We start from the raw sequence: 27,018 nt of genomic DNA on the forward strand, positions 1-27,018 counted from the left end.
GGAAACCCTTTCAAAATCCAAGTTCCTATATTCTAGCCAAGGGCCAACCTTGCAAGCAGGTCTTTGTAAGGAGAGCAGTCCCAATCCAGCTGTGTTAACTCTCCTTTTAAACATATACCAGTTGATACCAGACTTTGAGAGTAAGTAGAGGATGCATGTTGTAATCTTTGGGGTTATCACTAAAAGAACAATTTTTAAAAGCATACACAAAATGAAGTTGGAGCCTTACCTTATAACCATGTACAAAAACTAATTCAAAATGGATCAAAGACGTAAACATAAGAGCTAAAACTATAAAACTCTTAGAAGAAAACAGAGGAAAAGCTTCACAACACTGGATTTGGCAGTGATTTCTTGGATATGAAAAGATAAGTTAGACTTCATCACAATTAAAAATGTGCATAAAAGGATACTCTCAACAGAGGCAGCCCACAGAATGAGAGAAAGTACTTGTAAATAATTTATCTGATAAGGGCCACTATCCAAAATATATAAAGAATGTCTACAACTCAACAACAATTTTAAAAAAACATAATTTTCAAATGGGCAAAGGATTTGAACAGACATTCCTTCAAAGAAGGTACGCAAATGACCAATAAGCTCATGAAAATATGCTCATTATCACTAGTCATTAGGAAAGTGCTGTCAAGACCACAACGACACAGCACTTCACATCCATTAGGATGGCTATTACTAAAAAAAAAAAAAAACAAAAAAAAAAACAAAAAAAAAAAACACAAAAAACAACAAAAAAAACCCAAACAGAAATGACAAATGTTGGTGACGATGGGGAAAATTGGAAATTTTGTGCATTGCCGGTGGGAATAGTGCAGCCACTGTGGAAAATCGTATGACAGTTCCTCGAAACATTAAACATAAAATTACCATATGATCCAGCAATTCCACTTCTGGGTAACTGGAAGAACTAAAAGCAGGAACACAAACAGATAATTTGTATACCCATGTTCAAAGTAGCATTATTCATAAGAACTAAAACGTGGGAGCAACCCAGAGATCCATCAGTGGGTGAATAGAAAAAAATGTGATATATACGTACAATGGAATATTATTCAGCCTTGAAAGAAATGAAATTCTGACCTATGGTGCAACGTGGATGAACCTTGAAGACTGAGATAAGTGAAATAAGCCAGTCACAAAAGGACGAATACTTTATGGTACCACTTGTACAGGGTACCTGGAATAGTCAAATTCATAAAGACAGAAAGTAGAATGGTGGTTGTCAGGGGCTGGTGGATGGGGAGAATGGTGTTGCTGTTTAGTGGTAAGAGTTTCTGTTTAGGAAGACAAAGTTCTGGAGATCGATGATGGGGATGGTTGCAGAACAATGTGAATATACTTAGTGCCATAGAACTGTACACTTAAAAATGGTAGGTTTTATGTTATGTATATTTTAACCACAGTGTTTAAAAGCTTATAATTCCAATGTTAATTTAGGGGATATGGATTAATAAAAGTGTTTTTTTAATCTTCAAAAGTAGGTAATAAAGGAGAGTAAAATTTTGAAATTTGTATGCATCTCATAAAACACTTTCAAATATATAATGCAAATATAGAACTACCAGGAGAAATTGGCAAGCTTACAATTATAATGGGAGTTTAACATACTCTCTGATAGAAGCAGCAAAAATAAAATCAGTAATGGTAAAAATGATTTGAACAATCCAAATAATCAACTTGACTTATTGGACATTATATAGAATGTAAAGCACATCACAACGGCAAAGTCTCTTCAGGTCATCTGAAATGTTTCCAAACTTTGGCCATATGCTAGACCGTAAAATAAGTCTCAATAAATACTAAAGGATTGAAAAACAAGTGTGTTCTCTGGCTACAATTCAAATAACCTACAAATCAGCAGTGGAAAGATAAATAGGAAATCCCTATGCTTGAAAATAAATGCCTAAACAACCTGTGAATGGAAGAAGAAAACAGATAATGAAAACTAGAGCATAGGTTTTAGTTAAAGGATGATAATGAAAATCCTCCACATCAAAACCTGAGGGATGCTGGTAGAACTTTGGAAACGGAAATGGACAGCCTTAAATTCCTATGTCGTAGAAATGATACAAAATTTATGAGCGAATTACATAGCTAAAGAAGTTAGAAGAAAAAACAAAAGTAATAACCCAAAGGAAGTACAAGAAGTGTGAAAACTACTGAAATAACAAATATACAGTAAGGGTCAACAAAGTTGATTCTTGAAGAGATATAATAAAGTTGATAGACCCTTGAAGAAACTAATAAAGCAAAAAAGTGAAAACACAAAAAAGGTAATATTTTTCACAAAGGAAATATCACCACAAATCTTAATCATTGAAAAGATGAGAGGACGTTATGAATGACTTTAACATATTCAAGTCTTTTATTAAATGGGCAACTTCCTAGGAGGATTCAGCTTAACAAAAACAGACACTAGAAGGTATAGAAAACCTTACTAGTCTTGTATTTATTAAAGAAATTGAATCATAAATAAAACTCTTCCCACAAAATAAAATTCAGGCTCAGATGGCTATATTAATGAATTCCCCAAACATTTAAGGAAGAAGGAATATCAGTCTGAAGTTTTCCAGTGAAATCAGTAGAGTCAGACACCAAAACCAGACCAATAACATTCCAAGAATGGAAAATTATAGACCAGTCTCATGAACTTGGAAGCAAAAATTCTTTTAAAAATATTAGCAGACTGAGTCCAACAATTTGTAAAAAGAATAATACTTTATGGCCAACTTGACTTTATTTCAGGAATGAAAGATTCATTTAACATTTGAAAATTAATGTAATTTACTCATGTAGAAAACAATGGAGAAAAATCACCTTATTATTTCAGTAGATGCAGAGTAGTTGATAAAATTCACCACCCACACATGATAAAATTTTGAACAAGCAAGAAAAAAAATGTCAAATCTTTTCTTCATGAGAAATCTCAGGGTTTGAGATTTTATTTTATGTACAAACTAACAAGTTGACTTGCCATAATTTCATTAATGCTGGCAAATGACATGAGCCTCCTGGGACAGGGACAAAACAGGTTTTTCCCCACAGCAATAGCAGTAGCCAGAATATTATTTTCTTGCCTCGTTCCTCGAGCCTCATGCTCCTAGGGCAACCCAGTGAGGGCAAGCTGACACCACATGTACAATGGGTTATGTTACAGGAAGAACCCTACACTTAGGGAACCCAAATATTTTATTACGGGCTGCAGACAAACCCACCAGACCTCTGTTATGGAGGGAGACATCTGTATGATACTGGACCTATTTGTCTTTAGAATAATGATTTTCATATCGTAGGTATTCATTAATAAACCAGTTTGTGAGTCTACCTGTATGATACCAGCCGAGGTTCTTCCCAGTGAAAAAAGATTTAACATGTCACTTAAGTGATTTTCTGTTCAAGACATGCCACATTTTTACCACAAGGACAATCTGGTTTTCTCTGTGGAAACAGTCAGAACAGTTCTCTGTATGTATAATATCTAGTGGCCTGTTTCTGTTTTGATGTAGTAGTAGAGTTTAGTGATATGCTCGGTCGGGGGATAGAATTTAATGTAAATGAGTATTTTTTATATTCATAAATACAAAAAATGAGTTTAATGACAATGATTGGTTTAGTAGTAGAGTGTACTGACAAATAACCACAGTAGTCCCCCCTTATCTTCAGGGCATAACTTCCAAGATTGCCAGTGGAGGCCTGAAAGCACAGATCGTACCAGACCTTACATATATACTGTGATTTTTCCTATACACACAAACCTGTGACAAAGTTTAATCTGCAAATTAGGCACAGTAAGAGAGTAACAGCAATAGCTAATAAAACACTTATAACAATATAGTGTTAAAGGCATGTGAATGTGGTATTTCTCTCAAAATACACTGTCCCTAGCCTTCTTGTGATGGTGTGAGATGATAAAATGCTCCCGTGATGAGATGAGTGACGTAGAGGGTGATGTAGCATTAGGCTACCACTGACCTTCTGACAGTACTTCAGAAGGATGGTCGTCTGCTCCTGCTCCTGGACCCCAGTTGACTGCGGGTGATGAAAGCTCGGAAAGTAAGAGCCCAGAGAAGGGGGCACTTCTGTGTATACTTCTGTGGAATATTGAATTTAGCATAATCAGTATGTTTTATGGTTGATTTCTCCCTTCTTTTCTTGATCTATATAGAATTTCCTTGGAAAGCATGAGTTCGTCCTACAGAGAATGTTCTATACCACTTAGGAAAAAACTGTGTAATAGCAAGATGCTGTGATTAAATAGGCTTAAGGAGTGGATTTAGCTGCATATATTCTACTTTATAGCCTTCCCTTCACATCTAGCAGCTGTTGTTTCTACAATATTACCATCTTCTCTATATTAAAAATAAAAGATAATTTTAATGTTTATAAACTTTATATTTCAAACTTGTTACTTAGAGACTTCAAGCTTTTGGGTTAGAAAAAATGCTCATGTCTATTTTAAAAATTTTTGTTAAATCGATTTTTAAAAATAGTGACCAAGAGAAGGTTTATTGTTTCAGAGTCTATTAAATAATATGCATACGTGAAAAATATAATTTTACCCAAAGTTCTTAGTTCCAGTGTTCAGTTATCTTAAGATTCTTAATTGGACCACAGGATAACAGATAATTAAACTGAATTTGAATTCATAGATACATAACATTTTGAAATGTGTATATTTTTAGGCTTCCAAGACAATTAAATTAATGCTCTGATACATTTAATGCATTTTGACTTTAGTATACTAAACATTTAGGTGTATTTTCCCTATTTTCACTAAGAAGAGTGAACCCATGCATGCTTTGGTAAAGCGCTTAGTCACCATGTTGCTTTTTTTTGTTTTTTTGTAGTAGGTTCTGTTATATTAGGTTAAAGTGTTAAGTTGCAACAATTTTCAAAGCCTAATTTTATGTCCTATAAATTTCTTTAATGGATTACTTTTTAAAGTAACATACTGTTTAAAGTTGCAGTTTTGCCAATATTAAGATGAACACTTAAATATGCATTTTCTTCAAATGTTTAAAATGTTTAGAGCATTCAGTAGTTGGTATCATTTGATTAAAAGTTACTCATTTAACATTTATATTGATGTATTTGTATTTAATTAAAAGCAGAATCTGTAGTGCCATTTTAAATTTAATATTTTCTTCAGGTTTGATGGCATTTCCCAGGTGTGCATGAGCCTACCAGTGTTTATGTGGAGTACACATGAATGGGAAGGCTAACCACCAAATTATGCGATTTCAAATTTTTCCTCCTTTTAAGGGATTTTTGGTTTTATTGCATATATTAATTTGTCTCCAGCTATTACCAGATCCACATATTCTACCCATATATATTCTACCAGGATTTGGGTTCCAGGATGGAAAAAAAAAAAAGGATTCTTAAATGAAACTTGAGAATCCTTGCTTTTGGCCATACATCAAACTAGTAGATTCCAAGAATTGTGGAGATTTCTTCCTATATGTTAAATCATATGTTTATATTAAAAGGCTGCATTCAGAGTTAACATTGAATAAGCTGAAACATGGACTAGACATTATTTTCAACATGCTAGCAACAATAAGAAGCATACCTCTAGTCATTGGTTTCCAAAGGTTTTGTTAAAGTGAAATCCCCCTTTAGAATACAAACAGACCAAGTTACTGCATTCAATTTGGGGAAAATATAGAAAGGATCATTTAATATTATAATTTTCAGGTTTCTTGAATAAAGATGTCCTGTTCAAAAACTAAAGGTAAAGCTCAGATAACTTTTGTATGCCAAAAAGTTATGACAGTAAATTGATCACTGTTATGAAGCTTCCCAAGTTAAATGTAACAACTGGGGTCATTGCTGAATCTCTTGGAACTCAAGTGAAAAAATCAATATTTAGCTTAGTCTCTAAAAATCTCTAATTTGACATTAGTCAATAATATAAAACTCTGGTAGAATTCTAAAGACTGATCAAATTATCCAAGTTTTCAAATATCTTAAACTAGCAAAGTTTCAGATAATTTTAGCATACTTACATTATTGCTCGGACTCACTTTGCTTTCATACTGTGCTATTGGGACAATCAAGAACACTCCCGCTATACCAACTAGAATACACAAATAATTATGTTTAGCGATCACCAGACACCTGGAATGTTGTAGATACCCTAAGACTATCACCAAAAAGTGGGATCAACACTTCCCGGTTGGCTCTGCCTGATGCCAATGTCATTTCTGGTCAAAGGAGATAATGTGTGTAACTGAGCAGCCCAGTATAATCAGTAGTTTCTTTTTAAAGGAATAGTTCTCCAGCCAGTGTTCTGCGTATATTAACTCTACTGCTCTTTCACTATTATCATTGTTACTTATTATCAGGTATTTACCTCCACATAAAATGTTTATTAAGTGTTAGCTCTTCTGGTCAGAATAATGACCTCCAACCCATCCTGTCCTCACCCCCCAGGCGTGTGAATATGTCACTTGGCAAAGGGAATTAAGGTTGCAGAAGTCAGTAAGATCACTAAACAGCTGACCTGGAAGATGATCCTGGGCTATCTGGGTGGGCAAAAGAGAAAACCAGAGAAATAGCATTTCTAGAAGCATCTCTATCTACTGTTGCTGGCTGTGAAGACGGAAGAAGGGAGCCAGGAGCCAAGGAATGAGGGTGGCCTCTAGACGCTGGAAAAGGCAAGGAGACAGATTGTTCCCTAGAGCCACCAGAAGGAACGTATCCCTGCTGACATCTTGATTTTAGCCTAGTGAGACCTGTGTCAGACTTCTGATTTCCAGAAGGGTAAGATAATGAATTTGTATTGTTTAAATCACCAAGTCTGTGGTAATGTGTTACATCAGCGATAGGAAGCTAATGCAAACAATAGAAGATTGTTTATAGGTTCCGGGTATCTTTGCCCAAATTTGAGTATGGGTGGGGGAGCGAAAACAGTTCTGCGTGAGCTGTGAGTGCTATAGAGCTCCTCGACTGCTATTGTTTACGTAGAACTTATATCTTAATAACAGCATGATAGTTAGGGCTGATAGTAACAGTGTCCTCACAGATCAGAGAATATCATTGTTATGTGTATTATGGGCACTGATTGCTATAAATCACTTTGCTTTTATTGCCAGGAAGCTGAAAGCCTAGTAGCTACTGCTTAAGAATGCAGGCTCTGAAGCCAGGCTTTCAGGGTTCAAATTCCTGCTCCAACTTTGTTACCTGTTTAGCCTTGGACAAGTTAGGTAATTTCCCTGTCCCTCAGTTGTCTGGTGTGTAAAATGGAGGCAAGTATCTTCCGTTGTAGGGATGGCGTAAAGTAGAACACAGTACTTGTTACAATAAAACAGCCTTCAGTCAGGGTGTGCTGCTGGTAGTGCTGTCAGCCAGTGGGCTGCAATAACGCCTCTGACTGTGTTGTATCTCCTGCTATTTTATTTTCATTTTACTTATTTTTTTCTCTTCTATGAACATCCGTAACCTGCCTCAATATTAGAACAAAGCAGACCATAGAAGTTAGTATATTAGAGGGTACTTGATGACAAATTATAAAAACACAACTCTAACAAAAGTTTTAAAAAATCAGCTTATAATTGATAACTCCAGGAATGAATTCAGGTTAGGCTGGATCAAGAGGCTTCTGCCATCATCTCTCTATCACACACACACACAGTCCTGAAATACTTAGGAGTGGTTACAGTGCTCACCAAGAACATCTGGGAAACAGGCACATGGGCAACGTTCAGATTGAGTACTCGGTACAGAGCTTTTTAACTTTTATTTATCAACACTTAGACTTACAGAACAGTTGCAGAAATAGTACGGAGTTCGTGCGTGCCCGTCATTGAACTTCCTCTAGTGCTAACAATTTATATGACCACAGCAAAATTACCAAATTTTGATTTACTAGGTCGGTTCCTAAGTATTTTCTTGTCTTTCACGGTCTTGATGCTTTTGATGAGTATTGTTTGGCTACTTGGTAGAATGCCTCTTAATCACAGTTGATCAGATGTTTTCTCCTGATTAGACTGAAGTGATGCATTTTTTGAGAAGAGGGCCACAGGAGTGCTGTACCATCAGTACCTCACATCTGGGGGTACGTGATAGGTCTCTCACAGGCCATGTCCTTCACTTGGTTATGGTGGCCTCTGCTGGGTTTCTCCACTGGAAAGTTACTGTTTCTCCTTTACAGTTGAGGGAGCTCTTTGACAGTATGAAAACTTCGGCTCACTGGTTTCGGCATCCATCAGCAGATCTTGCCTGAAACGACTATTCTTGTGGTGTTTGTGTGATGATGATTGGGTATGTCTTTCCTTCCTTCTACGTTTATTACTTAGAATTTGCCTGTGAGGAAAAGCTGTCCTTCTCCCCCATGTATTTATTCAGTTGTTTAGATCAGTGTGGACTCACTGATGTGTACTTGGTCTGTGAGTTATAATACAATACTATCATTTCTTATGTCGTTACTCCGATTGTTCTACAAGGACTTAGGAGCGACCAGCCTTCAGAGCCCTGTTAGGTTGGGTTCTGCGTCTCTGAAAATCACCCTCCTTTCTCGAGTGCTCATTTTCTGGCACCACAGGCTGTTTTCGGCTCATCTTACTACCCCTGCCCTGGAATCAACTACGTCTCCAACAAACTCCATTTTCTTTTATTGGAGAATGCTATATGGAAGCCAGGATCCGGTCAGCAGGTGTGCTCACTGCTGTTGGAGTTGGTCTTAGGCCCTCTCCACACAGACTCACCTTGATTTACCCAGCCCTGGTAGACACCTGAAGGCACTGCGTTTCCAGACCATGGCCCTGTGAGTACAGCGTTGCATGCAGTTCTTTTCAGCCTTGCAGTGTGCAGTCAGCAGATTGACTGCTTTTCCAGTTTGCTCAGGTGTTTCTCATTCCTCACCCCCCCAGTGCGGTTATGTGACACATTTGTAATAGCGTCTCCTGGAGGGTAGAGGAGCCCTCAGTTCCCGTGTGTGAAATCTCATCTCCTGCTTTTCTGCAGTAGCTCTGGATAGATTGACTTTTATTACTTTATATAGTATTGAGATACTTTAAAAAGTATTTTTATTTCTTGGATGTTAAGATTTAATCTTAGGGCCTGCACCAGCCCCCCTCCCCTGCCCCCCAGTTCTTCTCAAGCTCCCTTTGCTCCCTGAGGTGGGGTGGCTGAGGGGGGTGGGGGAAGGGAGATCCCACGCTGGCATCTGGTGACTTTCCTCTCCGTTATTTTGCAGCTCTAAAATTCTCCGAGTGATGCTGGCAACACAGTTTTGTGCAGGATTTACTTTTCACTTGTTTTTTGTTTGCTTTTGGAGAGGGCATTTGGGGAAATCAGAAACTATGCAAGCTCTTCTCAGCCACTTGCAAGCCCCAAGTGTTTGGGTTTTACCAGCAAGACTCCCTTGAGGGATTTAAAACACTGAAGTTTGATGAAGCTCAGTGCTCCTGCGATGCTGTTTTTGTTTAATGCTTAACAATTGCACTACACAAACACATGCCAGAACTGAGTCGTTACTGCTTATAAACATATCTCTGCAACCACCCATTCATCACTGATGACGATGAAAACTTAACCTCTAACTTGCTAGCCTCGTGGTGAGGACGTCAGCAAAGTCTTCCCCTTTGTATCAGCAAATTATTGAAAAATTGTACAGAACTCTTACTGGTTTTCTCTTCCAGTACTTACTGCTGTCGCCCCATCCCTGTCTGGTTGGCGCTGTTTCCCAGGAGACCTCTTCTGTCGTCTGAATCCGTTCCTCGGTGTACAGTGTGCTTTTTGCCTGGCCACCTGTAAGATTTTTTATTACTGGTTTTGAGCAACTTGATTGTAATGTGTCTTGGCGTATTTTCTTCTTCATGATTCTTGTGCTTAGGGTTTGTCCATATTCCTGAATTTGCAGGTTTATAGAACAGTGTCCACACAGTAGTCACATATTGCTGTCTGACAGGACTCCCAGTTACACGTGTCTTATGGTTCCCTGGTGCTTCGTTCTTTTTTTTTTTTTTTTAAGTCTTTCTTCTGGGATGTAGTAGTTACTTGGAAATCATTTGGTTTCATCAGTTCTTGCTTTTAAGCTTTGTTAGGTAGCCCCAGGGAAGCCTGTGTCATTTTTCTGACGACAAAGGCAGTACCGTGCTAATTACTCTATCAGACGTTCTGCTTCTCTCCAGGTTTTCCCACCAGGATTGGTGGAAAGCGGAGCTACTCCAGGCCCTGTGTGAGTTCTCGGGGATTGTGCCAACCTGTTCCTTCTTGGTGGTTCTTTTCTCTGCCTTGGACAGTGTCCTTCCATGTGAGCATCAGTCAGTAATAGGCCGAGGCTAGGGGAGGGGACGTGATTTCCTGCAGACCTTCCCTGGCAGCGTTCCTCCCCGGTACTGCAGAGCCCTGCCTCCCTAGCCGCCTTGGCCAGGGCTTCCCTGGACTCCCAGCTTTCTCCTCCACGCCATGAGACCCCAGGCTCTGTTTGGGTTCCCAGCTGCCCTGTGGTCTGGAAGCTGCAGGCAGCAAGCAGTCAGGGCTCATCTCACTTGTGTCCCTGCTGCCCAGGATCGTGGTCCTGCCATGCCTGTGGTCCACAGTGGCAACTGTGGCTTCCTCAGTCTTGTCCAGTGTTTTTATTTAAGGCGGAAGGGTTAATCCAGTCCCCGGTACTTCATCGTGGCTGGAAGCAGCAGCCTTCTTATGTTAAACATGAATTTTTAGTAATGTTGTCCAGTTCTCGTTGACCCATCAAGGTTGTGTCTCTAACCTAGCTGTGTGCACAGCCAAGCATCTGGCCATTTTCTCACCTCTTCCGTTGTGCACCCTAATGTCCATCTGGCTGGAGGTGCCTGGGGAGTAGGATGGTTTCCCATGCTCCCTACTACCAGTTAGAAGTCCAGATGCTTCAGGGAGACTCTAGCCAGGGCAAAGTCGCCGACTCTTGTGTGTCATGGCTGTAGGGCAAGTGTTGAGATTGCCCACATTCCTACCCTTGCAGAAGAGGGAGCCTGTAGTAGTTACTGGGTATCTCTTGCCCAGACCCCGGTGCAGACTGGGAAAGACAGTGCCACAGGGTGTCTACTGCGCGCTCAAGTACACGCACGTGCACACACACACACACACACACACTTTGGCATTCTCAAGAGAATTGTGAATCTACAATGAACTTGAGAAGTACACTTTGTTTAGGTGCGTGCATCTGTTAGGGGGTATGTGTGGGCACATGGAGAAAGGAAATGGCGAATGGCCTCCCTACCCTCACATTGCATCCTATCTGTCGCAGTCGAGTTTCAAAGAGAAATTTTTGCCAAAAAAATGTCTCCTGCTTAGCCTGAAGATGAGAGTACAGGAGTCCCAAAGGGCCCAATGAGGAGAGGTTGCAGAAAGGTTCATGAGCCAAGAGTGGGAAGGGCAGCCATCTGCGAGTGGAAGGCGAGTCTGATGGCCGAGTGATGCGTGTCCTTGGCCCCCACTGGTGGCCGCTGTTGCCTAGCACATGGTTCACAGTGGAGCTGGGCCGGGGTCCCACCCTCACCCCTCACCGTGCCCTTTCCTCTGGCCTGCAGTCCTCTCGTGCATTCCTGCTGGCCAGCCCTCAAGACTTCTTACACTACAGCGGGGCCAGGTGTCCCACACCCCGTATGTATAGTTCCTGTCTCATGGGCTGTTGAGAGTTTCGATTTGCCCATTAGAGTCACAGGCTGAAGGGCAGGACCTGCATTGTTCATCTAGCTCCGTCTCGCACACAGTAGGGACTCAGATCTCTATTAAATGAATCAAGTGGGGAAGCCAGGCCACCCACCTTTCTAAGGTTTGGGAAGAGGGGCTAATCAAGTCAGGAGCTTGTGCCCTCCCCTGCCATCTGATGCAGACCCCTCACTGCCAGGACGCTTTGGTGCCCCCAGTTGTAGGCATGCTGGCTCTCAGTGCCCTCCCAGCCTGTGTTCAGAAGAATGAACGGATGACCACCAGGTTGTCGGCTGCCTCCTGTTCTCGGAGCAGACAGCAGGTGGCTCTGCTCCCTTTCCTTTAGCTAGGGAACGGGTCCTTCAGGGCAGACCTGGGCCCGGCACCATGCTAAGTTTACGAAACCAGCGAAGCCGCTGTGGCCATTGCACTCAAAGTAGCGATTCTCCCCCCTTCCGCCTTCAGTGAGCATAGGTCCATTTCTCAGAGTTCTCCTTGGGATAAGGTGTTACAGGAAGGAACCACTATGAGGTGAGATCCAACCACCAGGAGAGCTTTCTTACGTCTCCCACTCACACCTCTGCACGGGGAAACCTTCTCCAGGGCTCTCATGTGTACCCCTCGGAGCCTTTCTCTCCCATACTATAGCCAATATGCCCAGGCTTCTTGTCCCCTCCCCCTATGCGTTCTCCAGGCCCGCAGAAGCCCAGAGTGACAGCCTCTCATGGCAAGTCTAATGCTGTCCTCTTTCAGCTCGAGTTTGGAGTCTGATGAATTCCGTCGCAGGTTCTCCAGCCGCCTCTGCCCCTCATCACCCATCTAAGGCATCAGTCTACCGGGGCCATCTTTCAGTCCTCCGAAGATCCCTGTTCACTGCAGCCCCAGGGCGTTTGGGCACGCCTGACCTGCCCGTCCTCCCAGGCGCCCATGCCCTTGCTCATTCCGTGTAGGTCTCAGCGTTTATTCCAGTTCCTCATTGCTTGTCCTTTTCTGATTAGGTGTCTCCCCAAGCTCCGGGACTGGTTTTGTCCCCATGGGTGCCCCAGTGCCCGCACCTTGGCGGGGAGAGAGATGTGGTCTTGGCCTTTCACAAAGCAGACACCCCCCCCCGGGGGGGACAGGAGTGGCCGGAACTAGGGAGAGGAAGAGGATGGTGCTTTGGTTGAGACTGAGGTGCCCTAGGAGACTCTTCCTGGCTTAAACACCTGCCTGTTAGGCGTTGGTTTCGGGAGCAAACCCTGCGGCAGTCGAGGCGCGTGGCCTCCCCGGAAGCCCGCGTGCGCGTCCCCCAGGGAGGGTCCGGGCGACCCGAGCTCGCTTCTCGCGGCGCGCGCTGCTCGCCGTGGGGTCGCCGCGCCTTGCCTCGCACGTCCGGCCCCCTCCCCGCGCCCGGCCCGCAGGTGCCGGCCCGCCCAGCGGACCTCCTGCGCCGCAGCCCCGCCCGGTCCCGGGGACCTGCCCCCCGCCCCCACCCCACCCCAGAGCCACGGTGGGCAGGGCCAGGCGCGCGCCGCCGCTTCCCGCCGCGCCCGCTCCCGCCCCCGGCGCCGCGGCGGGCTCAGTCCTTGCGGGCGGCCCGGCTCGGCGGCGAGCCATGGCCCGGAGCCTGCACGGCTTCCCGCGGCGCGGCCTCTGGCTGCTCCTAGGTGAGTAGGGCCGGGGGTCCCTCGGGGGAGAGGGGCGGCTGGGGGGGCCTCGGGGGCCCGGGAGTTCGCGGAGACACGGGCGCCTTTCCCGCGCACTCCCGGGAACGCGCTTCCCCCGCACCTGTGCTCTGCGCCCTGCGCTGCGGCAGCGGCCGTGCAGGCGTCCTTGGCTCTCGCGTGGTAGCAGGCACCTTGCAGACTTAACGCTGGGACTCAGGTCCACGGCCCATTGATCTAGAAATTAGTTAAAGCTGAGAAGCCGACTGGCACATACAGCAGTTGCTGATTTGCAAACAAACCTCCCTAGGATGTCCTTTGCAACAAATGAGACCAGCCTTCTTCCTCTTGGATGTTTCCACAGCTTTTTGGTTTGCTTGTGAACTTGATCCTCTGGCTAATAGAAATTCAAAGAGGGACTCTTGGTGAAGAGGCAGAATATACTCAGCTTTCTGTTCCGAGAGAGATTATAAACTGAAACCCAGGCGCAACAGGAAGGTGCACCAGATTTAGCCTAATTTACCCTGAAATTGTCCTCATGGCTCTCCTGTGGCAAAGCTAAGAAGCCTTTCTAAACTCTTTTAGCTACTGGATTCATCTCATGTATGTAGTTACTTCTTAAGAAAAACTAAGTAGGGGACTTAAGTGGGAGAATCCAGTGGCCCGGGGGGGGGGGGGCACTGCCTACAGCTACTAGGGTACTTAGGGGCTTTCCCCAGAACAGGTGATGTGGGTCAGACGCACCTGCGGCACCAGTGCCCCCGAGTGCTGGTGCTGGTGGAGGGGTGAGCGCTGTGCTGGGTTTGTAGCCGGGCAGCAGCTGGGGGCGTGTGGCTTGTCCGTATAGATGGCCCAGGGCACCTGGGGGAGAGGGTGCTTACGACCGCCCAGGAGCCCCGCAGGGGGCAGGCTGGCCAAGGAGTCCTCTGCATAAAACCCTTAGCGTCCACTTGCCTGTAATGTGATCTGAAGACTGATCTTGCCCCTTAAAGTGTTTTGGCTGAAGTTATGTGTAAAGCAAAATCTACAATCGTATTCTCTCCTTTTGTGTCAGGATCCCTTTGGCTTGACATGGAATCTTTTAATCTCCTGAGAAATGAACATTTCTCTGCTAACAGGGCAGGGAGCTGGGTTGTGTCATTTTTTTAAAACACATAACTGACTAAAGAAATGCTCTTTACTGGATTCCAGAAGCTGCACTGTCTAAAGCCTGTGTAAATAAACACTATGTCATGAGTGCATATAAAGACCTTCCTTGTTTACCAGGAAAATAACATACATTCCGGTGCAAGTCCAGAGTCCTATAATCTTAACATTAGTCTGAGCGGTCTGGCTAATGTTATATCTTTATTTTTCCAAATAAACACAACTTTGTGAGGTTATCAGAGCCCAGCAGTAATTAGTAGAATCATGGAGCACACAGTGTTTTCTTCCCGACTTGTAGCAGGAGCCAGATCTCCTTGGCGATGCAGATTTTGCTACCCAAAATAGCAATGTGGAATTTCTTTTCTTTTTTTTTTTTTTTTAAGTATGCTAGTCCATAGGCTCAAGAACTTCTCTGTAACAGTTTTACAATCAAGCTGTTGTAAACTTGGGCTTTGTGCATACTCTTCTGTTTGCAGAAGACTCCGATATGACCACACGCATCTTATAAATTTCATACAGAGCCACTGAAAAGTTTTTCATCAATGAGCAAGGAAGGACATTTCCAGAGGACCCAGGGTTGCTCTGTGATGGCCGTGTCTGTTGTCAGTTCCGTCGGGCACCCACCTCCACTCAGGAGCGCTGGCTGATGCTGTTCTGTAAGCTGGGCGTGCTGGGGGTTTGAGGATATTCTTGCAAGGCCTCTGTATTTATTGAAATATGGGACTCTGTATCAGTACAAGCATAACTGTTTGGGACCGACGGGGATGTCACAGGAAATGCAATACACGTGACTTCAGATGGTCGTGCTGGTTTAAATCTGGAGGCAGTTCTCACCCTGGAATCCAAAGCCAAAGGATTCTTATTTGCTAATCATCTCAGTGTGTTTGTTTACTCTCCCTGTGTATCTAACCACACGGAGAGATTTCTGAATTTTTGTCTCCCTTCCATAGGCACTGGCCAGGCAGTACAGGTATGGCGGTCCCAGGCCGGAGCTGTTGAGCCACGCTATGTCCACACTGGAGGTGGTCGTGAGCACCTCGCCAGGGAAATAGATTAGGTGGAATCCTTCCTTAAGGCAAAGAGCAACTTCCGTTCCTTCTGATTTTTTTTCTCCCTGAATGAGCCAATTCCACAGCTTCTAATTAGCCAGAATTTGGGTCTGGCAGAGTGTGTGATGAGGTTGCCTCTTGTGGTGTGAATTCCAGTGAAAATGCTGAGCCCCCAAGGGTGGAGCCCCCAGGCTGGGCTGCCAACGTCCCCAGCTGGCAGGGGCAGAGCCCGTCCTTCCTGGGGCCCCCCCTGGCAGGATCAGCTCTCCTCCCCGGGGGCCCCAACTCGGGCCTGTTGACGGGCTCACCTCAGGGAGGGCAGGGGGCCTGGGCTGGACAGTCTGTTTGCTGCCGGAGCCGAGGGGAAAACCCTCTCCCCTCTCGGCTGGATCTGAGTGCCGGCCGCCACATCCCATCCTGTGAGCCGGGGGCTGGGGGAGCACGACAAGACAGACAGAGCTCTCCTGACACGTTTGGAGCCCCTCCGATGGAGCCCGTGGGGGTGGAGTGTTCACCCTGTGACCCCACCGCGTTTGCAGGACAGTGGGCGGCAGGCACGCCCGGGGGCTTGGAAACCTGCCCCAGAGCCTGTCTCCCAGCAGGTCTCAGGGAAGCCCTCCTGAGGGAAGGTGCTGAGCTGAGAGGAGCAAGCAGGGGTGGGGGAAGGGGAGCCGGGCGGAGGCGGCCAAGGTGGCTTCACCTGCAGCCCACGGAGAGACGGAGATGATGGGGACAGTCCCCACACACAGGGAGCCCCTGGGCAATGGCCTCTTCACCAGTCCTCCCGCCCTCCCTGGCAGTTTGACCTCGGCCGAGTACTGTTTCTGGAGAACTCCCTTGTTCCTAGCGAGGAGGGTTATGTCAACACGGGAGCAACAGGAGGGCTCCCAACCTAACACGACCTCATTCATCTTCTCATAATGAAGTTATTGTTGTCCGTGGGAGATTTTTTCCCCTAAGACTCTTTTATCTTCATATTTTCTGTGACGTGGAAAGACCTGACTCCCCTCACCCCTGGAAGCCCAGGTGGTGAGCAGCCCGTTGGAGCCGGGTCCGCAGAGGCAGGCCGGCCAGGACTCGGGGGGGCCGGGGGCCCGTGGGCCTGAGCCGCACAGCCAGGCCTGGCTGCCTTTGAACCCACCAGGCCTCCCACCGGCCCCTTTATTTCGCCCTCCCATGGTGCCCTCCCTCCCTGCCGTGGGCAAGTCCCACGGTGCGCCCTGGGACCCCAGAGCAGAAGCCATTCTTCCTCCCCTCCGGCCTGGCCCTCACATCCACTCTGCCCTCTGCTCACTGCCCTGCTGGGTCACTCCCTCTCCTCCCCTCCCAGGCGACTGCCTGGCTTGGGAAGCCTTCCCTGGTGGCCCCCTCGCCCTCCATCCCTGGGGTGCGCCACCCTCCTCCCACTGGGTCTCTCACAGCGTACTGTGTGCTGGGGTACAGCAGACTGGGCAGCGCCCACCCATGCTCTCCGGGGCTCTGCGCCCCGGGCCCACAAGGCCCACCGGGAAGGCGTCTCCTGAGCCACACATGGCTGGGAGGGCAAAAGGCAGCAACTGACCCAAGCAATTGGATACTGATGACTCTGCCGTATTGTCATGTACTCTGGCCAGTTATCAATGGGAATAAAAGCAAAACCCCATGTCAGGGAGGAAGAGGTCTAGAAAGCATAATCACTTAGAAACCTGGTGACACGAACACCCAAGGTTGGCTTTTTCTCTGCATGTTTATTGTCTCTAGAAGATTCTGTGGGTCTGTTTGTGAGAGGAAAGATGGCTGCTGGCTGGGTAGATGGACAGATCGGGGAGCTTTGGGGAAAGCACTAAACTGTTTCTCCTGGAAACTTCTGTCCTATAGCACAAGTGGGTCATATGGTGTCATGACTGGGAGGGAGTTCTAGTGTGTGGACACCAGGGAGGGTGGTCAACCGCCCACTGCCAGGGAAAACACATGGCCCCCAGTTAAATTCAAATGTCAGATAAACAATCGTTTGGTATAAGTATGTCGTGTGCAATACTTACAAAATTGTTTATCTGACACTCAAACTTAACTGGGAGTCCTGTGTTTTTATTTGCTAAAGCTGTCAGCCCCCACCATAGCATCCATGTTGGGTCAGATGTCCCCTTGGACCCTCAGGGACAAGGGCATCAGGCAGGTATCCACAACAAATCCAGGGAGTCCAGGGCACAGCAGAAAAGTATGGCCAGGAGAGACATTTGGGGTAACCTCAGAGTCGGGAAGGTGTGAGAGCCACAGACAAAAGGGATGTAGATGGGGTGCAGGCTGGGGACCAGAAGCCAAGGCCACGGGCAGACTGAGACAGAGATATGGCAGCTGGGCACCACTGAGCATTTCGACAGGGGCCACATCCATGGGCTGGTGGAGAGGGAAGACAGCCTTGGGGTGCCGTGTGGGAGAGGCTGCAGCACTGCCACCTGGGCGTGGTCAGCTGGCGCCCCCTGGGAAGGGGTGCCGGACGGTCAGCCGGAGCACCTGCCCACCTCAGACTTCCTCTGTGTCCTCTGGTGTTAAATACCCAGATTCCTGGTTCATCTGCATCTTAAACCCCAAGGGTGCGGGTCTTCCTTTCCACCTCCACCACCCACCGTCTGCGTTGGGCCCTTTCTGGCCGTGAAGATAACGGAGGATCTTTCTCGAGTTTCCTATTTCTTACAGCAGTGATGTTTCACGTTTTCTGTGAACTTGCTCATTTTATCCAACACGTAATTATAGAGATAATTATCTTATTTTTCTGTTGTCTGTGGACATGCGCCTTCTCAGCCCGACTCTGGACGGAAGGCTTCATGTTGTTCCTTGATCGAAGACAACAGCGGCGTATCTCTGTTACGCGTTTGCAGCCCCACCCTGAAGAACCAGTCTTTTTCCTTGTTCGCTTTTGTTCTTACTGCTTAGCAATGGAACTAGTCCAGTCACTTCTCTGCTTGGCCTCTGGGCTGCCTTCCCCAACTTTCTGTCTCCTGGCCATTGCTAATATTTTCTAGCCTTTCCGTGTTTGTGGTTTTAATTTCTTCTTTAGCATATGAATTATTTGGAAGCAAGTTGTTTAAAATCCCAAGAGCTCAGGCTCCTTGGTTTCTCCCCTGGTATTGCTGTTTTATTGCCCTGAGCCCAGGGGAGTGGGTCATGGACCACCCCTGTGTGTTCGGGTTCCTTCTCAGCCTTTCAAAATTTTCCTTTGTAAGTGGCCCAGAAACCAGGGTAGGAGCCTGAGGTTGTGTGTGTCGATTCTAGTCTTCGTGGTAAACTCCGTCACGTAGGCGTCCTTGTTTACTTTCGTCTCCCCGCTCCGTCAGCGGCTGTGGCAAAGCCCCGCAGGCCGTCGGGTGGCGGGAGGGCCCGGCGGCCGAGCCCTGTGTGCGCTGGGTGGACAGAGCCCGTGGGGCGCTCACGCACCCAGCCCTGCAGGCCACGGCTTCCAGCGGCCCCCTTCTCGCTCCTTCCATTTTACTGTTGTGTTTTTAACTGTGGTAAACTACGCATGACATCAAACTTACCATCCCGGCCATTTAAAGTTCTGGGGCGCTAAGGCCACTCACACTGCTGCGCGCCCACCACCGCCATGGTCTCCAGAACTCCCCGTCTCCCCAGCCCGTAACTCTACCCATTAGACACGCAGCCGTGGGCAACACCAGCGCCTCCAGCCCCGGCTCCCACCGTCCCGCGGCCTGTGAGGGCGACGGTGGCGAGTACCGCCGGGGAGCGGGATCCCACGGGCTTTGCGTTGTGGTGCCGGGCTTCCTTCGCACAGCGTGGGACCTTCGAGATTCACCGGTGTGCAGCGCGTGCCGGGTGTCCTTGTCAAGGCTGCATTACCGTTCCGTGGTGTGGATGGACCCCGCTTCGTGCATCCACTCCTGGGTCGCCGGCCATCCGGGTGCTCCGCTCCTGGCCGCTGTGACTAACGCTGCAGGGAGCACAGGTGCGCGCGTTCCTGTTGCAGACGTGGCCGCCTAGAGCGGGACTGCGGGGGCGCAGGGTAGCTCCGTGTTCGCTGTTCCCGGCCACGATGGCGTGGCCAGCAGGGACGCACGGAGCTCCTCCACACCCTCCCCGACGCGTGTTCTTGTCCGGGGCCTGACGGTGGCCGTCCCGGCAGGCGCGAGGGGCCATTCCTTGCTTTGTCAGGGATGACGGTGTGGTTTCTCACTTCCGAGTCTCACGCTTTCGGATGCCGCTGCCCACCGTGTGGATGTCATTCTCCGTCACTCAGTTTTCTGGCCTGATCGAGCGTCCTGTTTTCTCATGGATTCAGGGGACACATTAACAGGTGCCCTCACGTTCAGCACAGAGCAGGCGCTTGGAGGAGGGCAGGGGGGAGGGAAGCAGGGTCTCTCCAGAGCAGGGTGTGCCAGGAGGATCTCGGTCAGGTGACAAGCAGTGAATCTGCTTGATGCAGGCTTCGTGGCAGCGAGCTGTTGTGCGAATGGGAAACGAAAGGGCCGTGGGCCTGAGAGGACTCCTCCTCTTTTCCCTTGACCGGCTGCTCGGAGCGGGGGTCGGGAGTGGGAATTCCTCCTGCTGGGGGTGGGGAGCATCTCGGGGGGTCAGTGTGCCTCGGAGGGAAGCACAGCAGTGGGGAGATGCCCAGGAACCACGCGGAGAATGCCGGGAGGGGCCACGGCAGCCACGCAGGGCCTGGCTCAGGAGAGCCAGCGGGAGGGAGGCAGGAGCGGGTGCTCCGAGGGGCAGGGGAGTTCGTCCGCGGGGCCTAGGCATCTCCTCTGGGACAGCTCCCTGCAGGCAGTCCTGGTCCTGACCTGTCGCTGAGTCCCCTGCGCGGTGAGTTTCTTGTAAATCGTATGTTGGTACCGCTGCCTTGGGTATTGTCAAACCTATTCCAAATGGGCTCCTGCAACTGGGGAGCTGTGAAAATTAGTTTATAAAATCCTGAAAATCCGTTTGCCCTCCTCTGGCGGCATCACGCGTCCCTGCAGGACGCTTGTGGTGTTAGTGGGGCGTGGGCTCGAGTTTGCGTCCCTGCGCAGACAGGACTCTGCAGACCTGCGGCGGCTCGGCTCGCTCTTCTCAGCTTGACCTCGCACTGCTCCTTTGCAGGAGTGGTCCTCCCGGGGCGGGGAGGGGGTCCTACGCTCTCGTCCCCGGGGACCCTGCACGTCCCCAGACTTCAGTGTTGACTGGCTGGTGGCCATCCATCGCACGGGCCTCCCACCTCTGGAGCAACACCCTCTCGACTGCTCGTGGGGAAGATGGCCCTGAGGAAGCCAGCCTGCAGAGATGCCTCCACTCGGGTCTCAGAACCCCTGCGGCCCTCGGTCAGCCGCAGGCTCTGGGGCTGCCGTCTCTGGCGCTGAGGGGGCCGCCCTCACTGTCTCTCCCATGTGTTCTGAGATGAGCGTGCCAGGAACTGCATCCTGGTTCCTCCACTCCTGGGCTGTGTGACTCTGGGCAGGTCACTTAACCTCTCTGTCCCCCTCTGCAAAATAAGAGAGTAATAACGCAGATCCTACTAGTTATTCGCAAGGACTGAACAGGTGAATGCCTGTAGAGGGCTTAGGACAGACTTAGGCCACGTGAGGTGCGGTGATCTCCTCCCCAGGCGCACGTCCCTGGCAGGCAGCAGTGCGAGGGGAAGCAGGGATTCCCCCGGAGCTGGTGTGGGACCGACCTAGAGCCAGAACTGCATTCTAGCCGTTTATACCCAACTTGCTTCCAGAAGGAATACAGATGGGGGCTCCTGGCAGAGACACGGGTGTCCCGAGGTGCCCACGTATGACGTGGTGTCACCGCAGCTCCAGCACCCTGTAGGAGAGACAGAGGAGGAGCACTTCAGAGGACAGAAGAGAAGAAAATTTGAAACTAAGCAATCATTGCTAGTATTTAGGAAAACAGTAGCATCTAGCGCAATTCAGGAGACCCTGGTTGAGGAAAGGTTGAGGCCCAGCCCACGCTGAGCTTTCTAGAAGCCAGAAGAGGCCTGAGAAGTGACAGGGCTGTCACAGGCGAGGATTGGGACGCTCCCCGCACGCTCGCTCCTTCCTTTCCTGTGCAGTCAGCCCCCCAGACTGCCCAGAGGCCGGCTGCAGGCAGGCGCTGCCTCCGGGTGGGGCGCAGGCCCCAAGGCCCTGCGGTCAGCGGCTCAGGACGGGCTCCTGCTGGCGGTTACGACGGGTCAGAGGAGGGCTGTGGACCGGGCAGGGTGGAGGAGGTGATAGCTCATGGGGCCTTGAGGGCCGAGCAGGACTTTTTACTGGACACACAAGAGTGTTAATTTTTTCAGTTTGTTGTTTTGTTTTTTGTTTTCATTTTTCCAAATAGGCTGAGGACGGCTGAGGGCAACATGTTCAAACCGAGTTCTGGGTACGTCATGCTCTGGGGCACTCCGTGACAGCCCGGGCATGTAGCTTCCTGGGGATTTGGGTTCCCAGGGGGTAAAACCAGGGGAGTCCTGGAAGTGGGTGGCACTCTCCCCGCCGGCCCCGTGAGCAGGAAATGATTCACGGCTGCAGCAAGAACCCGCAGAGCGAGGTTTCTTCTGGTGGTTGTTGAAGATCTGCAGGGAGCAGAGCGATCACATTTTATCAATCATAGGCTCTTCTAAGCTGTGGGAATATAAAGGAGCATAAAGCAAAAAGTCAAGCTCATCTGGAATCACACCGCTCAGAGAGCTTGGCATCTCCTTCGTAATGATTGTGTCCGCAGCCTCCCTGGGGTATGGTGGCTGTAGAAGGTCGGATTGTATTTGGAAGGTTCCAACAGGTGTACACCTGTGTGGACTCTAGACTGAGCACATATCGCCCTCGCCCCTGCAAGTGTCCTGGCCTTTGTCATCTCCCCTGCCTGTCCCTCCCCGTGTCCCTCCCCAGCACCCCTGCTGGCCACTGGGGGCAGGCCTGGAGTGTCCCATGAGTCGCTAAGCATGGCTCACGTTGAAACCCCGCAGGGGTGGGCTGCTTGTTTTGAGGCGGGATCGCTTCCGGGAACAGCACAGCCTCTGGAGCGCAGTCCCGGGGGCCCACCTGGTGCAGGAGGCGCCCACTTCTCAGACCCAGAGGTGAAAGCGCCTGCCCACGCCCCAGGCCAGGCCTCCTCCGTGCGAGGTCTCTGGAGGTCCCTCCCCCGGCTCACAGGCACCTCGGGGACACTCGACTCGGGCCCCAGCCGGGCCCCCTGCAGGAAGGCCTCCCAGCTGCTCCCCTTCCCACAGCTCGGCCCCACCCGTCACCCCCACCGCCCCCCAACCCCAGGGCTGCAGGGCAGTGCAGGGTCTAGACGTCTCCCTCTGCAAATCCAAAATCAGCAGCAGCACGCAGGCCTTCCTGCCAGACAGGCAGCCACAACCCAAGGAAATGGGCCCCGTCGGGTTCACACTTCTGGGGCCCTCATCTCTCGTTTGAAAACCCAAACCGGGGGCGCCTGGGTAGCGCAGTCGTTAAAGCGTCTGCCTTCGGCTCAGGGCGTGATTCCGGCGTGCCGGGATCGAGTCCCACATCGGGCTCCTCCGCTGTGAGCCTGCTTCTTCCTCTCCCACTCCCCCTGCTGTGTTCCCTCTCTCGCTGGCTGTCTCTCTGTCACATAAATAAATAAAATCTTTAAAAAAAAAAAAAAAAAAAGAAAACCCGAAGGTCTCCGCACGGCTGTCCGGCAGCCCCGAGCCCAGAGGGCCCCCCCACCCCGGGAGCCCGGCGGCCCTGTCTGTCTGGTCCCCAGTCCTCCGCCTGAGGGGTCTGCTGCCTCAGGTGGCCAGTGTGCCGTCTCCCCCTGCGGAGAGAGGGAGCTGTTTCTTTGAACTCTCCCTAAAAGGACAGCTAATTCCTAAATAATGCCCATGCCGGGGAAGGTTCCTGTGCGAACATGCCGAGGACAGAATGCCGTCTGCTCACAGCCTCCGCACACGGCCTTTTAAAGACTCGACTACGAGTGATGACGTTTGCAGCCAGACAGGAATGGGACCCGTTTGGCCCCAGGCAGCTGGTTTTAAAACTTCTGGCAATTCTAGTCGGTTTTAAAACTGTAAGGTACCCTCGTTCCAATGGAAGAAATCCCACGAGACCTGTTGAAGAAAAACTAAGTGTTGTCTCCTGTACCTAAAAATGAACCTGGTTCCAGATTCTCGTGAACAGCCTGCCCAGCTCACCCCAGTTGTGGAACGGCCGCGGCTCAGCGCTCCCCCAGGACAGGGGGAGAAGGCAGTGTGTGTGGGGAGGGGTCTTTCATCCCGGGGCCAGGGTCCCGCCCTGGGGAGGAGCAGTGGCTCACGGAGGTGGGAGCTGCAGCATCCAGGGGACTAGCCCAGAGGCAGGCCAGGGTCAAGGCCACGGGGCCGCTCGTACAGTGGACGTAGCTGCCGGGGCAGCCAGACAGGGCCGGCCAGGGGAGCTGGGGCCAGGGGGCATCTCTCTGCAGCCTGCGGGTGACAGGAGGAGATGGGCCCGGTTATACCGGGGTGGGGACAGAGCAACAGGAGGGACTGTAGCCTGGGGACGTGCCCTTCCTTTTGGTCCCCAGGTTGGGGGCCCCCAGCGGAGGAGACGGCACCACGTCCCTCGGGGCCGGCTCTGCTGGACGATAGTGCAGCCCCTCCTTCCCCAGCAGATTCCTCCGGTGCTCACGTGAGCCCACGAGTCCTGCCTGAGAGGCACATCGCCTTCACCCGCCCGAGATCTGACCCTTCCAGAGCGGGACGGGAGCCGACAGCCGGAAGCTCCCTTGCTCCACTCCCACGCGGACCGTCACTGACGTTCTGCTGGGGTCCCCGACTTGACGTTGGACAGATACTGACGTGCAGAGCCGCTGTGTGCCCGGGAGGCCGCGCACACACGTCTGAAAGGCTGGGAGAGGAGAGGTGGCCAGCATGGTTCGGAGAAAAAACCGCTCTCAGGGCCCAGAGGCAGTGGGCTGGGGGGGCTCAGGGGAGGCGGCTGGGAGCCCTCGGAGGAGGGGTCAATGGCCGCGGACAGGCCACGTTTGGGCCCGGAGTTCGCTGGGGAAGGGCGTCCCTGGCAGGGAGACAGGCAGGGTGCTGGAGGCAGGGAGGGGGGTGACAAACGGAGGGGTGACCTTGGAATGAGGCTGGATGGGCAACTTGGGATTCCTTCTGTGAGTCGGTGTCTGATTCCTCCTGAGTTCCCCGTGAGCCCCCGCACCTCACCTGTCCACGGCAGGCGGGCTTTCTTAGGGGTACCTGATGGGGCAGGTGTCGCCCCTTCCCCAAGCCTGCCCAGACCACGCCAGGGTCATCACCGCTGGTCCTTGGGGCGCACCCGCCGTGCCCGTGTGGGCTCCCTGAGGCACACACCTGGGCTGCTGGGAAGTGGCAGGAACTCAGGTGGGTGGGAGGCTCCTAAGGGCAGGGGGGGTGCCCGGCTCTGCCCTCCTCTGCTGCTCGCTCCGGCCAGGGCTCTCCTTCCCGGGGCGTCGAGGGACAGGTGGCCTCGCCCGCCTGGGGTTCCTCGGGAGACCCTCCGAGAAGCTTTCCCCACATGCCAGCCTTTCATCCCCGCCCTCCCCGCCCGCCCTTTCTCCCTAGCTTCTCAGGCCAAAAGCCCAGGAGCCTTCCAGGGTGCCTTGCCAGCCCCAGTGGGACCCGTCCCCAGGGGACGCCCTTCAGGGCAGTGGGCACAGGGACGGCTGGGCCTCCCCTCTACCTGTGTGTGCCGTGGGGCTTGCTGTGTGTTTTGCCCGGGGTTTTCTTTTTCTTTCATTGTTGTGAAATTTCGCTGCGTCGGCTTCAGCCACCCTGCGAAGATGTGTGCAGCCAGGAGTCTGTCACTTAATTGGTTCAATGAATTAGTTCCCCCTCCCACGCACGTCTCACGTTCTGGTGGAATCGGTGGGTCTCAGGGCCTTTACGTAAATCCTCTGGAAGCACGTGGAGCCCCCAGCCTCCGCAGAGGTTCTCCTGCTGTATGTCTTTCTGGAACCCCCGGGGTATCAGTTCCCTCTGAGCACGGTCCCCCCCCCCCGACCCCAAGTCTTGGACCCTGCGCGGCACAGTGTATGGTCACATGCTTGGGGCTGGGCACCTGTCCCCTTCCTGAGAGCGGCCATTGTCTTGAGGGAACAGCTCTTGCCCACTGGTGACGTCCTGGCGTGTCTTCCCGAGCCACAGGCTCTGACCATACTTGGACCTCCTGCCCAGCCTCCGCCAGCCCCGCACCACTGCCCTCTCCTGGGACTCCCGGAGGCCGTGGGGAGGGGACACCTGAGGGCCACTTCAGGCCTTTGCTGCCAGTGCTCCCAGCTGCCTGCAGGTGGCCTCTGTGGCTGGCCTGCCCCCAGGTCCTCAGTGTCAATCTGTGCTTCTGTTGAAGGCTGCCAGTCAGCTCTGTAACAGAGCTGTAACCAATACTATTCTTTACTTCTTCCTCTCCCAGTTTGACGCCTTACTCTGGGAGCCCGTTGTTGCCTCTGCCCCACCCAGGGCTTCAGCTTCCCATTCAGCACTCCATTCTGGCATGGCTATGGGCTGGGTCAGAGCCCTGGTCTGCCGTGTGTGGAATTCATCCTCCTGCCCACCCATCTCTCCATCTGTCCATCCATCATCCGATTATCCATCATCCATCCATCCAATCATCCATCCATCCATCCATCCACCCATTCAACCATCTGTCCATCCATCCATCCATCCATCCAGTCATTCATCCATCTACCCATGCACCCTCCCGTCCATCTACCTATCTACCTATCCACCTACCTACCCACCCATCCAGTAACTAGCCACTGAGCCCTCAGGAGTTGCATTCTAGAATGGCACTTCACAGCCTGCTGTTATCACCCCCATCTGTGACCCCCATCACCCCCTCCATCATCTGCCCCCAGGTCTACAGCGAAAGACAGGTCAGGCCCTCCACTACACTGCCCAGCTTCCTGCCTAGTCCTCAACCTCTTGGGACTGGGCATTGGCTGAGTGTGGGGCCCACGGTAGGTGAGACAAGTTCCAGCAAGCCTACACCTCTTCTGGTCCTGGGATCTTGGACCCGCTTCTGAGCCCCAGAACTTCAATTTCCCCTTCTAGTAAGGTGATGATTGCAGTAGGACCTGCCTCCATGATATCTGCATGTGAAGAGCTTCGGGCAGTGCTCGTGCATCATAGGGGCTGGAGTACCAGTTCCTCTACTTTGTACTCTTGGAACATGAGGCAGAGAGGGGCAGGAGTCTGAGGGGCCATGGGGTGAGCCCACTCAAGTACACACCCCCTTCTAGGTCATGTTTCAGAGTCAGGGACCCCAGAGCTCCCTACACAATCTGTGTGTCCTGAGGGCTACCACCCTTTCCTTGGGTGGGCCATTCCACCTGCTGTCTTATGCAGTCCCCAGGCCCGAGAGCTGCAAGGGGCAGCTGGGTGTCCACACATGTCCGTGAGGCCCATCAAGGAGTCCAAGAATTCCTGGTGGAGCCCTGGCTTCCCAGATCTAGGCTTCATCCAGGAATTTGGAAAGGCCATGATGGTAGGGTGGGGCTGGAGAGCCTTGTGGGCAGACAGCCGGCATAGCTTGGGGGCAGTAGGTGGGCCAGGCCTTGAAGAGGGCAAGTGAAGGGCCCCC

The 27,018-nt window shown here is 50.6% G+C and overlaps 1 protein-coding gene across 4 annotated transcripts in view; it reads left to right on the plus strand.

The window, feature by feature from the left end:
* The first annotated feature begins 3,989 nt into the window (after nt 1-3,989).
* Nucleotides 3,990-27,018, plus strand: part of RAMP1 (receptor activity modifying protein 1) — a 52,085-nt gene continuing 29,056 nt past the window's right edge. The window contains exon 1 of one of the 4 annotated variants that reach the window (XM_057306026.1): nt 3,990-4,071. In XM_057306026.1, coding sequence (XP_057162009.1) covers nt 4,071 — 1 coding nt within the window. In that variant the 5' untranslated portion in view covers nt 3,990-4,070. Of the gene's footprint in view, nt 4,072-13,182; nt 13,302-14,925; nt 15,101-24,158; nt 24,330-27,018 lie in introns of those variants that run through there. The other 3 variants (XM_026491543.4, XM_044380512.3, XM_057306028.1) reach the window with 3 other exon arrangements.

This window comes from Ursus arctos, unplaced genomic scaffold (genome assembly GCF_023065955.2).
Source record: "Ursus arctos isolate Adak ecotype North America unplaced genomic scaffold, UrsArc2.0 scaffold_1, whole genome shotgun sequence".
Lineage (NCBI taxonomy): Eukaryota > Metazoa > Chordata > Mammalia > Carnivora > Ursidae > Ursus > Ursus arctos.